This window comes from Dasypus novemcinctus, chromosome 7 (genome assembly GCF_030445035.2).
Source record: "Dasypus novemcinctus isolate mDasNov1 chromosome 7, mDasNov1.1.hap2, whole genome shotgun sequence".
Classification (NCBI taxonomy): Eukaryota; Metazoa; Chordata; class Mammalia; order Cingulata; family Dasypodidae; genus Dasypus; species Dasypus novemcinctus.
In genome coordinates, this window is record NC_080679.1 from 56,872,993 (window position 1) to 56,888,331 (window position 15,339).

The following is a 15,339-nucleotide window of genomic DNA, read 5'->3' on the forward strand; positions in this document are numbered from 1 at the left end:
AGTGGCAGTCCACAATATGGTCAATGAAAGGATAACAGAAACTGAGAGAAAGCATTTAATTGGGACAGCTCTTCCTTACAGCAGAATAACAATGAATAAATACAGAAGGAAAAAGGGAAATTAAAAAAAAATCATTAGGTAAACACCACAACAATAATTGTTGTAGGTCTCAATGGATGCTAAAATTGATGGACAAAAGTATGATGCACAACATAATATTTGCATAGTCTCAGAGTGTCTCCCCTGAAGATACCTGTTAATTAGAAAAGGAAAAATAGCAACTTTACAGGAGAGAAATATGACAGACACCATATTAACCATGTGATCAAAGTTAACAAAAGATATTTCAACTCACGGACCCTCTGATATAATGCATTGGGAAGGGTACAATATCACTTCTGTAGTATTCTTGCCAAAATATATTACATCAATTTAATCATAAGAAAATGAATTGGGGAGTGGATGTAGGTCAAGCAGTTAAGCATCTGCTTCCCACATGGGAGGTCCCGGATCGATTCCTGTACTGCCCGGAAAAACAAGAAGAAGAAGAAGAAGCAACAAATGGTAAAACCAACTCAGGGGAGCTGATGTGGCTCAGTGATAGAGCGCTGGCTTCCCATTTAACGAGGTCCAGGGTCCAATTGCCACCCAGGTACCTCAAGACAAAACAAAACAAAACAAAAAGAAAACATCAGATAAACTCAAAATCATGAAAAGGACTTGTTTCACAAATTGAAGGAAACTAAGGAGACATCGCAACTAAATGTAATGTGTTATCCTGGACTGGATTATGGAACAGTAGAAGGACATCAGTGAGAAAACTGGCAAAATTTAATTTTTATTAAGGTTTGCAGATTAGTTGATAGTATTGTATCAAGATTTCCTATTTGACATTCTGGAAAGCTGAATGAAGGACACACCACAAAATACTATACTATATTTGCAAAAAAATTTTTTTAAATATCAAATTATTTCAAGAGTTTTAAAAAGTTTTTTTTTTAAAAATCTCTCTCCATAACAGATTGGGGGCAAGGGGACAGAACCATTTCTTCATCAAAAATAGTTTGAGAAGCTCCACTCTAGGATATTGAGTGAGCAGTGGATGGCTGAGGATTGAAAAGGCATAAAATTAGATTAAAGGTTTGATGCATCAGGACAAAAGAGAGTTGGTTTTCAGCTCTTCACCAAACATTAAAGTGACTGCACTTTAAAGATGAAATATGACAATCACGAAAATACGGAGCAGTGTTATTACATCAATTCAAATTAATAGCCTACAATGAGATCCTTTACATTTCTTTTCTTCAATAAGATATTTATATATTGCCATGAAGAGGGCTTGATGTCAATTTGAGGATGAGTTGTCTAAGACCATTTTTTCCCCTAACATTTTGTAGAAGTGTTACCTTATCTGATGAATGAAGAAGATAAAGGACATCCGCATACTGAAAACCTTCGGTTTCTTGTAATTCATTCTGTAATAGATCATTCCTTAGGACAATGCATGCCAAGGAAAATGCCACTTCAACCTAAATATGTGGTTTGCAGAAAATAATTTATTTTTCACTCTTGCCTTATCAAATAACATTTCATTTTCATAAGCATATTTACATAGGATAGAATTGCAAAATCTACTATAGTATTTGCTAAACTATAAGCCATTGATTCCAATTCTCTGAGTACTATTTAAAGAGGGCATTTACAACTTTTGGAGGAATGTCCCTTATAATTTTTATCAGCTGGGGAAGAAATATCTATTTCTTGTGTGCTGGCACAACTACAGAGCTCTATTTGAAATCACAGGTGAAGGCAACCAGGGATAACAGGACATGTAAAGTGGTATCCTAAATGCATAGTTATCTCCCATCTGCATCTAAAAATTGTCTTTAAAATTTTTTTGGCATGGGTTTAAGGGCTGTTTTGAACTGGTTGTAAGTTCCTGATCATTGCAGTACAAGGCTTTAATGGAATCCCTATCCATTTAAGCAGAGCACTGGGGAGTAGTACTGAGAAGTAGTTTTTTTCTCTTCTAGTTCTCGACAAACTTAGTGCTCATTAGGAAGATGTGAATAAACACTGTTTATTACAGTAACTCAATTGACAAATGTTTTTTTATTTTTGTTTGTTTCTCTTCTCATTTGATAAATGCTTTTTAAAAAGTACTACACTATGGATTGCTATGAGACCATTCTGAATTTGAAAAGCATGATTACTGAATGATTCAAAAATATTTTGTTTATCATAGAATCATATTTTGATGAGAAACACTGAAATGTCCTTATGCTATTTTAACAAATTTCAGAACTCATTGAAATATAGATGGATTCAGACAGTAAACGTTTTTGCTAAGAAAATGCACATTATAAATTAAAACTGTGTTTTAATGTGGCTTTTTCTAGTCTTAGAGTATTTACTTGTGCTTTGAAAGTGTTATTTTTATTTATAATAATTCAAGCCAAGATGTCTAGCATATGTCTTTTTTTTGTTAACCTAATCAATTTGTATAATAGAATAATCCCTTACATATTAACAAAAGGCCACATAATTTATAATATGATATCTTTTCTAATAACAAATACATTTCACTAAAAGAAACAATGCCATGTTTACTTACATATTTTCCTACTAAGCTATTTTTATTTCCTCATTTCCACGAGAACTCTTACCAAACTTTGTGGAAAATGTATATTTTGGTGTTATAACTTCTTTCCTGGACAGCTATGGATGTCCTGCATTTCTAAAGCCTTGATCAAAAGATTTGAATAGGTATGGATGGAATTTTATTTAAGTCATTTTATTAGAAGTAAATGGTAGAGTTAATGGCTCTTCAACAACTCATAGTAATCCTTTGTAATGTCCAACATTGAGAAAACATTGCTTGGTGGAAGGTAGGGCTGCTTCGATTGTGTAGTGCTGGCAGGATTCACTTATATTTGAGAAATAGTGTCACATGAGTCACACATTCCCATATTCCCTGCTCAGTTCTAGCAATCAATATCCAAGTGAAGAAGCAGTGAAATTCTGTGACTAAGTATCTGAAGAAGAAAACTTATTTATGAATAAAGATATAAAATTTTCCTGTCATCTTTGAAAAAATCACATTTTAATAAAGTTTACTATGATATTATGGTTTGTAGCAGCCTTTAAAAAATAATTTCTGGGATTTTGTTTAAAAGATGGAATGTTTTTATTATGTTTGTGAACTTGCATAGGATACAAATTATTCTTAAAAAGTGGTAAGTCCATTAACTTTTACTGTATCATAAAACATTTAAACCTTTATATATACCTTAATATTAGGAGAAGGGTGATTTCTTAGGAGTTGAATAAGTACTGGTAGGGCATTTTCCTCTACAACAAATTGTTGACTAACAGTATTGCTTGTATGGGCAACACCTGTAAGAGTCCACGTGTCAATTAGGTAATTTTTTCCCCATATTGTAAGTAGTATAAATTCAAACAATCTTGATATTCTTGGTTGATTTGGTGTCATAAAGTAGTATGGTTAGTAAATTATAAAAGGAAATGCCATATAGACACAGTTTTAATAATCCTGAATTAATTTTTTTAAAAGGCAAAAGTGAATAAGCATGGAGAATTTACTATTTACTACTGGATGGCTTTTAAAGAGTTAAAAAGCAAAGAAATTAGAAATGCTATGTTGTCAAGGAATAAAATAATATCTATCATATTTTGAAGAATTATTAAGTGCTAAGCACTTAAACTTACAATTGCTATCATTTTCCATAAAAAGTTTATTTTGACAAAAATGTCTGGAGTAAATCACCTAGTTAAAATTTCTGGATTCTTTAAATTTCACTTACAAAGAATATAATCTCACTGTCTCCTTTTATAACATACTACCTTAAATTGTCTTTTCCTAATGGAAAGAAAATAATTTCTTTCTAATGGGCATGCACAAATAATTTTAATTGTTATTTTGCTGATAAATGCCATAACACATAGGGAGTAGGTTTATATACTTACATATAAATTCAATACTGGGCCTCTCTGTGAACAATGAAGAGAAGCCACTTACATGTTGTTAACTGAAGTTTGAAGGAATAGAAAGTAGTCTTTTCACTGATGATCTCTCCCCAACAACTGGCCATTCTGGGTTGTAAACAAATACAATTTAACTCTGAGGTAATGAATGCCTAGTGTGCCATGTGAGATAGGAAGCAGGGCCAAAAAAAAAATAAGACAGAATCTCTGCCATTTAAAAGAATAAGACAGAATCTCTTCTATAAAGGAGTTTCCATTCTATAGAGAAGCAACTATTTAAATACATCACTGCAATAAAGTGCAATACTTGCTTCAAAACAGGTAAAACTACACTTGAATCAGAGAAGAATTGTTTGCCAAATGTTGGTGGAGATGGTGTCGGCTTGGGAGATTTCAAAGAATGAACATGCTAGAGGTGGTCTTAAAAATGAGTATAATTAATGATGATGGCAGTGGTGGAGAAAAAGAATACCCTCAAATCTGAATTTGCATATATGTGGAGTGAAACTCCATAAGGTTGAGAAGAGAACCACCACAAGAAGTATGATGAACAATTCTTGGAGTTGACATGTGGCTATGGATGGTTCATATTCCCACTAGACAGTCTGTATAGACCTCATAATACAAGAGGCATTGGATAGAGTCCTGAAACATGTATCTTCTTAGTAGTAGGGTTGTTAGTCCTAGAGTAAAGGATGCTCTAGTCCTAACAAAGCTTAAAAGCTAGCTGAAAGGGGATCAGACTGATCCCAAGTAACATGATTGCATGCCAGAGCACAATTTTAATTCTTCTTGGGAAAATAAGATCTAGAATCCATTAATGTAAAACTCACAATGTTCAGCATTCAATCAAAACTTCCTATGGGAAGTGGCTGTGGCTCAAGCAATTGAGCTCCCATTTGCCATGTGGAGGACCCAGTTTCAATCCCTGGGACCTCCTGGAAAAAAAAGATAAAAGGGGTGGTGGACTTGGCCCAGTGGTTAGGGCATCCGTCTATCACATGGGAGGTCCGTGGTTCAAACCCTGGGTCTCCTTGATGCATGTGGAGCTGGCACAACAAAAGAGACAAAGAGGAGAGACAATGAAAGACACAACAAACCAGGGAGCTGAGGTGGCTCAAGCGATTGGGTACCTCTCTTCCACATGAGAGATCCCAGTATTGGTTCCCAGTGCCTCCTAAAGAGAAGACGAGAAGAGTAGAGAAGACAAGCAGACAGAGAGTACACAGGGAATGGACACAGAGAGCAGACAGTACAAAATAACAAGTTGGGGGGGATAAATAAAAACAAATCTGAAAAAAAAGGTCCTATTTCAGTACAGACTGCTTGGAGGGAAGAAAAAATTTTGGAAATACACAATGGTGATGATTGTACAATATTTGAATGTAATTAATGCTGAATTGTACACTTAAAAATGGTTAAAATAGCAAATTTTTATATAACTAGATAAGTTATTACCATATAAAAATTTTAAATACTGTTACAAAAATGAAAAGACAAACCATAGACTGAGAAAATTTATGCAAAACACACATCTAACAAGGAACTGGATCTAGAATTCTTAGAACTCAATAAGAACAAAGATAAACAACACAGTAAAATCAATGCGCAAAATATTTGAACAGAACTTCACCAAAGCATATATATAGATGGCAAACAAGCACATGAAAAGGAGCTCAGCATTGTTAGTCATTAGGAAAATGCAAATTAAAGTGACAATGAAATTCACTACACACCTACTAGAATGGATAAAATTAGTTAAGTCAAACCATACTAAGCATTGGCTAGCATGTCAACTATCTTACATTACTGGTAGGAATGTGAAATGGTACTCCTACTTTGAAAAATAATAGAAGTTTCTTTAAAAGTTAAACATACACCTACCACATGACCCAGCAATCCAACTTCTAGGAATTTATTTAAGAGAAATGAAAACATCCATAAAAAAGGCTTATACACAAATGTCCATAACAGTTTTATTTTTAATAGCAAAAATATTGGAAAAAACTTTAATATCCATCAACAGTCTTATGGATATACAAATCATACCTATACCCACTCAATGGGATAATCAGCAATAAAAAAGAAGTGAACTCTTGATACTCATAATAATATGGATTAATCTCAAAATAATTATGCTGAGTGAAAGAAATAAGATAAAAGAGTACATGCTGTATGATTCAATTTACATAAAATTCTAAAAAAATGGCAACTAATCTAAAGTGATAAAAGGCAGACCAGTGGTTGAATGGTGATAGGGGTCAAGAAGGAAGGGGTGACAAAGGGGCAAGAAAATCTTTGGAGGGGATGATTATATTCATTACTTTGATTGTGGTGATAGCTAACAGGAGAATATATATCTCAAAACACATAAAATTATACACTTTAAATATTTACATTTGTTTATATTTTATTGTATTATGTACTTTTTCCTCCAAGGAGGAACCTATCAGCAGTAGACTTGAAGAGGTTGTTGGCAGTAAGAGCAGCTCCAAGAAAAAGAAAAAAGTTGCAAAAACTATCCCAGGTGCAACCTGAAAGGGCAAAACGGGGGTAGGAAAAGACTTGGAGAAGAATGTAGAAATGAAGATTATTAAGAAGGGTAAATTAAAGGGTAAAAATACAGACAATAGTAAGATATAACAACAGAAAGCCAAAGGACAATATGGATGAAGTAAGTAATGACTTTAGAGTAATAACATTGAATGTTAACGCTTGAACTCCCTAATCAAAAGACACAGAATGATAGAATGGATTTAAAAAAAAAATAGGAGCCATCTATATGTTGTCTACAAGAGACTGACCTCAGATGTAAGGACACAACCAGGTAAAAGTGAAAGGTTGGGAAAAAAGATACTCCACAAAAATAGTAATCAAAAAAGAGCTTGAGTAGCAGTACTAATATCAGACAAAATAGATTTTAAATGCAAACCTGTTATAAGGAATGAAGAATGTCGTTATATATTAATAAAAGGAACAATTCACCAAGACAAAATAACTACACTAAATATTTATACGTCTAACCTGAGTGTCCCCATGAGGCACTTACTGGCAAGCTGAAGGGAGAAATAGATTTCTCCACAATAAATTTGGGGACTTTAATACACCTCTCTCAGTATTGGCTAGAACATCTGGACAGAGGGTAAATAAACTGAGAAAAAAAAATAAAACAAAACACTATCCCAGATTAGAATGAACGTTCCCTGGGTGGCTGTGCCCCAAGGTGGCATTTTCCACCCCAACTCCCACACCCCAATAAAAACAAATTCACACACATACACAAAATTATGGTATGTCAATTATATTTCAGTCTGTAAAAAAATTTTTAAAAACCAGCTATTTTAAATATACTCCATATGTTCAAGAATGTAGAAGAAAACATGACATGATGAGGAAGGAAATGGAAGATAGGTATCTATATATCTATATATTTATTTCTCTATATTTATGACCAGTACAAGTTGATAATTAGTTGGAAAGGAAAAGTTGTTTTTTTTTTTTCCTGTAGGAGAACCCATTTTCTAAGGCAGATGTGGAAAGATTTGAAGTGAACTAATCAGAAGAAATTGTTATATATGTCATCATTCATTCAAATTTTAGAACTATGTGTAACATACTGTGATAGTAATAACTTATTTTAATGAATCCCAAAACAAGAAAGATTATATTAAACTAATCTATTCCTGTGGGTGTGAGATGATTTTGCTTGGACTGCATCAGTGAGGCATGAGCCAGCTTGGATCTTTCCCCTTTTGCTGGGTCTGATAAAAACGGAGATGAACATACAGGATCAAGTGGAAGCTACCATATTTGATTCTGCAATGTGAGAGAAAGGAGTCCACTTTCATCCACAGCTGAGCTGCAAGAAAAGAAACCCCTGAGAGGCTCGAAGAGATGAGGCTCAGGGAGAGATAAGCCATATGCCTGATAGCTTGCAGCTGAACCCGGGAAGAAAGAGGAGCAGCTGAGACTGATACTGGAGGCCCTGAAAAAGCAAGCCCTATGCTTGGTTGCTCAAAGTTGAGTTCCAAGAGACAGGATAATCTGGAGGGGAAGGCAGAGACCTCAGGAGGAACTGGTGGCCATCTTTCATCGCCATGTGGCCAGACATCAGGATCAACAGTAGCTGACTTTGGTGAAAAAGCACCTCTGATGGTGCCTTGATCTGGATACTTCATGACCTCTGAACTGTAAACTTTTACCCTAAATGATCCGCCTTTATAAAAGCCAACCCATTTCTGGTATTTTGCATTGACAACCATTTGGCAAACCAAAGCACATGCCATATTCTCTAACAAAAGAAATATCTTCTCTGAATGATCATTTTAGAGTAGTTAATGAATTTCCGCAAGAGATTTTTGCAAGCAAGGAGAAAAAAATTGGGGGAAACCGGGGAGAGTGTAAACTATAATGTGGACCATTGACCATGTGGTGCAGCAGTGCTCAGAGAGGTATTCACCAAGTGCAGTGAATGTTCCATGAAGATGGAGGAGGTTGTTGTTATGGAAGTATTGGGGTGAGGTGGGTGAGGGGTATATGGGGACCTCATATTTTTTGAATGTAACATTAAAAAAAAAAGACCACACACAAAAAAATTGGGGGGAAACCAATTCCTACATTCTTCAGCCAGCTGGACTATTTTAAAGGAAATACAATGAACTAGAAATAAAGATCTATTTTTCTCATGTCTTTAAGATGCAGCATATAATCAGTCTCATACACTCATGAAGGTCACCAAAGAACCCAAACTTTTATTTGTATTAGGCTGGTCGTTGACAATTCCACAACATTGTTTGGGTATCCCAAAATATTAATTCTTTTGCAATAAAAGGAACAACTGTATCCGTGGCCACTTAATAAACGAAGAACCGGGAAGCAGATGTGGCTCAACTGATAGAGCATCTGCCTACCATATAGGAAGTCCAAGGGTTCGATACCCAGGACCTCCTGGCTCGTGTGGTGAGCTGGCCCATGTACAGTGCTGCTGTGCACAAGGAGTGCTGGCCTATGCAGGATGCCCCCACATAAGGGGCATCCTGTGCAAGGAGTGGCTCCTGAGCAAGGAGAGCCGCCCTGTGTGAAACTGCAGCCCACTCAGAAGTGGTGCCACACACACGGAGAGCTGACGTAGCAAGATGATGCTACAAAAAGAGACACAGATCCCCAGTGCTGCCTGATGAGAATACAAGCAGACACAGAACACACAGCGAATGGACACCGAAAACAGACAATGGTGGTGGTGGGGGAAATAAATAATAAAAGTAAATCTTGGGAAGCGGATGTGGCTCAACTGATAGAGTGTCCGCCTACCATATGGAGAGTCCAGGGTTCAATACCCACAGACTCCTGACCTGTGTGGTGAGCTGGCCCACGTGCAGTGCTGCCGCATGCAAGAAGTGCAGTGCCACACAGGGGCACCCCCACATAGGAGTGCCCCCCACACAAGAAGTCCATCCCACAAGGAGAACCGCCCCGTGTGAAAAAAAGCGCAGCCTGCCCAGGAGTAGTGCCACACATACAAAGCTGACACAGCAAGATGACACAACAAAAAGAGATGCAGTTCCCCAGTGCCGCCTGACAATGCAGGCAGATGCAGAAAAACACTCAGCAAATGGTCACTGAGTAGACAACAGGGTGGAAGGGGAGAGAAATAAATAAAAATAAATCTTAAAAAAAAAAAGACCAAAAGGAATCCATCTGTTGGAAAGGTGTAGAGATAATTCTCTAAAAAAATAAAATAAAAATAAATCTTTAAAACAAACAAAAGAACCATTATAGAAAATAAAGAAAATGTGCCACAGTATTAGAAATTCTGTATTTTATATCTTGAAAGAATTTGTAGTTCTTGAGATTCAAACAGATGAAATATTTTCCTCATAACTTTAAAACTGAGATTCGTTAAGTCAAAATAGGCAAGGCTTATTGGTCTCTTCCCTTTTTCTAACCATAGTTCAAGAGCAAGACATATAAAGATTCTTAATCAAGTCTTGGAGAAGTATAAAATTAGCCTTTTTCCGGATGAAATATGGTTTAGGGCTATAGCAGGGCAAAGAGGAAAAGATTAATTTCCATTTCTCTACCTATCTCCTTTATTTTTCTTATAGATATTTAAGTAATTGAGAATAAATGTACAAACCAATACATATGGATCCCACTGCTCTGATGACACTCAGAAGTGTGCCTTCAGCTATCTTACTAATCTTTAGTAAGCGAACCAATGGTGCAATTCCATTCCCTTCACATATTTGATTTTGATGCATCCTGCTATCCTTACTTAGAGCAATAACTGCTTCACCTCCTGGTAAAAAAAAGCAAGAGATTTGTCTGATACTGAAGTTCCCTATTCTACATTTGTGCAGACTTATGTACAGAAAATAACTTACCAACATACTGCATTTTAGCTGATGGTGACAAAAGCATGTTTATTATAAAATTATATCCAATTTGTTCTGCCATATACTTCTGTTGTTTCAGTGTTTGTCCTGCCAAGGCCCAAAGTGCCACAGCTCCTTGTTCCTTGACATCTATTTGAAATGCCTATTTTAAAAAAAGATTCCATTCATTTAAGGAATATTTATTGAACACTTTAGGAATGTATGTTTTATAAAATCTTTATTACAGAACTGGTTTCAGTTCTCTGTTCATTTTACAAAACTCAAAATTGAATACTTTGTATTAAAAAATCACAAATAATCAGAAAATTCCTACCTTTAGGAGTTTTAAAAGATATTTACTTAATGATTTTTCCAGAAATTCTTTCTGTATAGCAGGATTGTAACTTGCCAGTGATTCTACAGCCATTGCCCCCTTCACTTGGACACTAAGTTGTTTCCCTTTAAAAAGAGCCACCAGAGGAGGAATCACTCCTTCCATAGATAAAGCATCCTGAACCTCTGTATTGCCACGGGCCACCTCAGCAATTGTAGCAGAAGATACAGCCTTCAACACATCTTCAAATAAATTCAAGAACTAGTTAGAAAAATCTTTAAAAAGTAAGAGGTATCAAAATTCAGCATATCACTAGCTTCCTATGTTATAAAATCAAACTTATGGGAAGTTAATAGTTGAAAATATAGAAAAAGGAATAAAACTGTCCACATTCTCACCACACAAACAAAAATATTTGGTTCAATACTACCCACTAGTTTTATGAATACAGATAGATTTAGATATAGTTATTTATTTATACTATAAAAGCAAAGTACTGCATTTTTGTTTGCCGTTGAAACTAATATTTTTAGTCTTCACCGACATTAATGTCTTCTAAATATTCCATTAAATTGATGTATTACATTTGTTCAACCATTCACATGTTTTTGAAATTATATGTTGTTTCTAACTTTTCACTATTTTAAGCAATGCTTAGGAAAAATCTTCTTTGTACATAAGGTATTTCCTTCCTGTCTATGTGCTTTCCTCTTATAATAGTTTCAGGAATTATGGGAATAATTCAATACAGCCACTAAATTCCTTTTAAAAAATGATAATAGCACTTTACCCTTCCATAGTTGGAGTATGAGAATATCAATGCTAATGTCTTTTTTTTTTAAAGATTTTTTATTTATTTCTCTCCCCTTGCCCACTCCCTCCCAATTGTCTGCTCTCTGTGTCCATTCGCTGTGTGTTCTTCTGTAACCGCTTCTATCCTTATCCTTATCAGCGGCACCGGGAATCTGTGTTTCTTTCTGTTGCATCATCTTGCTGTGTCAGCTCTCTGTGTGTGCAGTGCCATTCTTAGGCAGGCTGCACTTTCTTTCCCGCTCAGCGGCTCTCCTTACGGGGTGCACTCCTTGCATGTGGGCCTCCCCTATGCGGGAGACACCCCTGCGTGGCACGGCACTCCTTGCATGCATCAGCACTGCGCATGGGCCAGCTCATCACACAGGTCAGGAGGCCCCGGGTTTGAACTGTGGACCTCCCATGTGGTAGGTGGATGCCCTATCCATTGGGCCAAGTCTGCTTCCCTTATTGTCTTTTTTAATATAGGTATTATCATTAAGAATATATAATAACTTTGAAAATATGATAGGCAAAAATGGTGTCTCATTTTATATTATTCTTTTCTCTTTTTTTTTTTAGGAGGTACTGGGGTTTGAACCTAGGACTTCATGCATGGGAAGCAGATGCTCAACCACTGAACCGTATCCACTCCCCTATATTGTATTATTGATTACTGGAGAGACTAAATATTTTCCTATATGCTTATTTGTCAGTTGAATTTGTTCATAGAGAAATAAAGACCTGGGAAACGTACTTGGCCCAGTGGTTAGGGCGTCCGTCTACCACATGGGAGGTCCGTGGTTCAAACCCCGGGCCTCCTTGACCCGTGTGGAGCTGGCCCATGTGCAGTGCTGATGCATGCAAGGAGTGCCCTGCCACGCAGGGGTGTCCCCTGCGTAGAGGAGCCCCAAGCGCAAGGAGTACGCCCCATAAGGAGAGCCGCCCAGCCCGAAAGAAAGTGCAGCCTGCCCAGGAATGGTGCCGCCCACACTTCCCGTGCTGCTGAGGAGAACAGAAGCGGACAAAGAAACAAGACGCAGCAAATAGACACAGAGAACAGACAACCGGGTGAGGGGGGTGGAATTAAATAAATAAATATTTAAAAAAAAAAAACAAAAACGCTTATATAAAATCTGCAAAAATGAGTCAAAGAAGGAAGTGGATTTGGCTCAGTAGTTGAGCACCTGCTTCCCATGTATGAGGTCCTGGGTTCAATCTCAGCACCTCCTAAAAATGTATATATATATATAAAATCAAAGAACTCTTATATACTGTTTATCTGGTTATATCAATTTTTTTTTCTTTTTACATTTGTCATTTTGATTTTTATTGATTCCTCTATCTAGACTATTCTTCTAAATTTGAGAGTAGGCTGTGCATATATAAATTCATGGCCCCTTCTTCTCTTAATACTGCAATGTATATTTTCTAAGAACAGAGCATTCTCTTATGTAACCACTGGGCAGTTAGTAATTGCAATATTTTTACCTAAACAAATGATATTTATTGTCTGAATAATATCCTTGATCACGTTTATTTCCCTCCAGTATAGAGTCCACACCAGGATCATTTGTTGCGTTTAGTTATCATGGCTCTTTAATCTTCTACAATCTGGAATATTTCCTCAGTCTTTCTTTGTCTTTTGTGACTTAGATACTTTTAGTGAATTCAGGTCAGTTATTTTAGAGGATGTTCCTCTATTTAGGTTTGTTTATGTTTCCTCATGACTAGATTCAGGATATACATATCCATCCAGAATATTTACTAAGTGATATAGTATTCTTTTCGGGATATTTTATGCAGACTTACATGATGTCCATTTGTCAATGGACAATTGGTCATGTTCATTTTGATCACCCTGTCAAGGTGTTGCAGTTTCTCCACTATGTAGTTACTATATTTTCCCTTGCAACTAATCAGAAGGAAAAACACTTTAGGAACATGTAAATATCCTGCTCGTCTCAAAATCCACCCCATCATCCCATCCACGATTTAGAAACTATTGATGATTCTCCTTTAAATTTTTTAAATTGTGGTAACATATATGGAACACAAATTTTTCTGTTTTAACTACTTCATGTTAGTATACAATTTAGTAGTATTATTTTCACAATATTGGACTGCCCAAACCAGTATCATTACCAAAACTATTTCTTCATACCAAGTAGAATTTCTGTATCCATTAAGCAGTAACTGCCCATTTGCCATCCCTATCCCCCAACCCCATCCCTGCTAACTTCTAATCTACTTTCTCTCTCTAAGAATTTGCTTTTCCTAGGTATTTCATATAGGTAAGATTATCTAATATTTGTATCTAGCTTATTTCATCCAATATAATAACTTCGGGGTTCATCCATGTTGTAGTATGTATTGGAACTCTTCCCTTTAATGCAGAATAATATTCCATTGTATGGATATACCACATTTTGTTTATCCATTCATCTGTTTAGGGATACCTGGATTGCTTTCACCTTTTGGCAATTGTGAATAACACTGCTATGAACATTGGTATACAAATATCTGTCCAAGCCCCTTCCAATTATTTTGATTATTCCCTAAAAGCAGAATTGCCAAGTATGGCAGTTTGATATTATTTATGAATTCCAAAAAGAGATCTTGATTATGTTTGTAAACTGATCTGTTCCTCTAGGCATGATACCTTTTTGATTTTACTAAATTCAGAGGTTTCACTTTTACTTTATTATTATTTTACTTTATTAAATCAAGATTAGGGTTTTGATTCGACCACATCATTAGGGCATGCAGGGTTGAGTCCCCTCTCCCTTGGTGGGCTATATAAATGGATGCTCACTCAAGAACACAGAAGTAGATACACAGAGAAGAACACAGAGGAAGAGAGACAGCGCCATAGACACAGCATAGGCCTGGAGAAGAGAGATGAACCTGAGAGTTTGCAGCTGAAGAGAATAGAGCAGCTGAGAAGCCCTGAGGAATGAGCCTGATGCCAGTCTACAGCTGAGATTGGAAGAAGCTGGGACCATAGAGCCTTAAGAGGAACAAGGATGGCTGAACCCTCACAGACATTGCCTGCTATTTTGCTTCAACATGTGGCAAATGACTTTGGGAGAGAAAGTACCTTTTATGGTACCTTGAGTTCGACTCTTTAGGGCCTTGTGACTGTAAACTTCTACCCCAAATAAATAACCTTTTTAAAAGCTAACCAATTTCTGGTACTTTGCATCAGCACCTCTTTGGCTGACTAATACACCAGGTCATACGGTAATTCTAAGTTTAAGTTTCTGGGGAATCAAAAAACTATTTTCTATAGCAGCTGCACGGCTTTACATTTCTACCAGCAATGCAAGAATGTTCCTATTTCCGGGCATCCTTGTCAGCACTTGCTTTTTTGTTTGTTTTTGTTTTGTTTTTCAATAGGGCCATCCTATTGGTGTAAAGTGGTATATCATTGTGGTTTTGAATTGCATTTGCCTAATGGCTAATGATGCTTTTCATGTGCCTATTGGCTATTTGTGTATCTTCTTTGGAAAAATGGCTATTCTGTATGTATTTGAAGATCAGCTTTCTCAATTCTGCAAAAATGGCTGCTGAAACTTTGATTGAGATTGCACTGATCTGCAAAACACTTTGGATACTACTGATACCATGACAAGAGCAAATCTTCCAATCCATAAATACATGATGTCTTTACACTTACTGAGGACTTCAATTTCTTTCAGAAATGTTTTGTAATTTTCCATGTACAAGTCTTTTACACTCTCCTTAGTTAAAAATATTCCTAGATATTTTATACATTTAGATGCTATTGTAAATCCAATAATTTCTTGATTTCTTTTTTGGATTGCCATTGTTGCA

The 15,339-nt window shown here is 36.2% G+C and overlaps 1 protein-coding gene across 2 annotated transcripts in view; it reads right to left on the reverse strand.

Annotated features, from left to right (window-relative positions):
* The window catches only part of ANKAR (ankyrin and armadillo repeat containing), a 123,373-nt gene that overhangs the window by 18,259 nt on the left and 89,775 nt on the right, over window positions 1–15,339 (reverse strand). For both annotated transcript variants that reach the window (XM_058300501.1, XM_058300502.2), the window contains 5 exons: window positions 10,714–10,955; window positions 10,389–10,542; window positions 10,142–10,303; window positions 3,290–3,396; window positions 1,407–1,529 (listed from right to left, as the gene is read on the reverse strand). In XM_058300501.1, coding sequence (XP_058156484.1) covers window positions 1,407–1,529; window positions 3,290–3,396; window positions 10,142–10,303; window positions 10,389–10,542; window positions 10,714–10,955 — 788 coding nt within the window. The remainder of the gene's footprint in view (window positions 1–1,406; window positions 1,530–3,289; window positions 3,397–10,141; window positions 10,304–10,388; window positions 10,543–10,713; window positions 10,956–15,339) is intronic.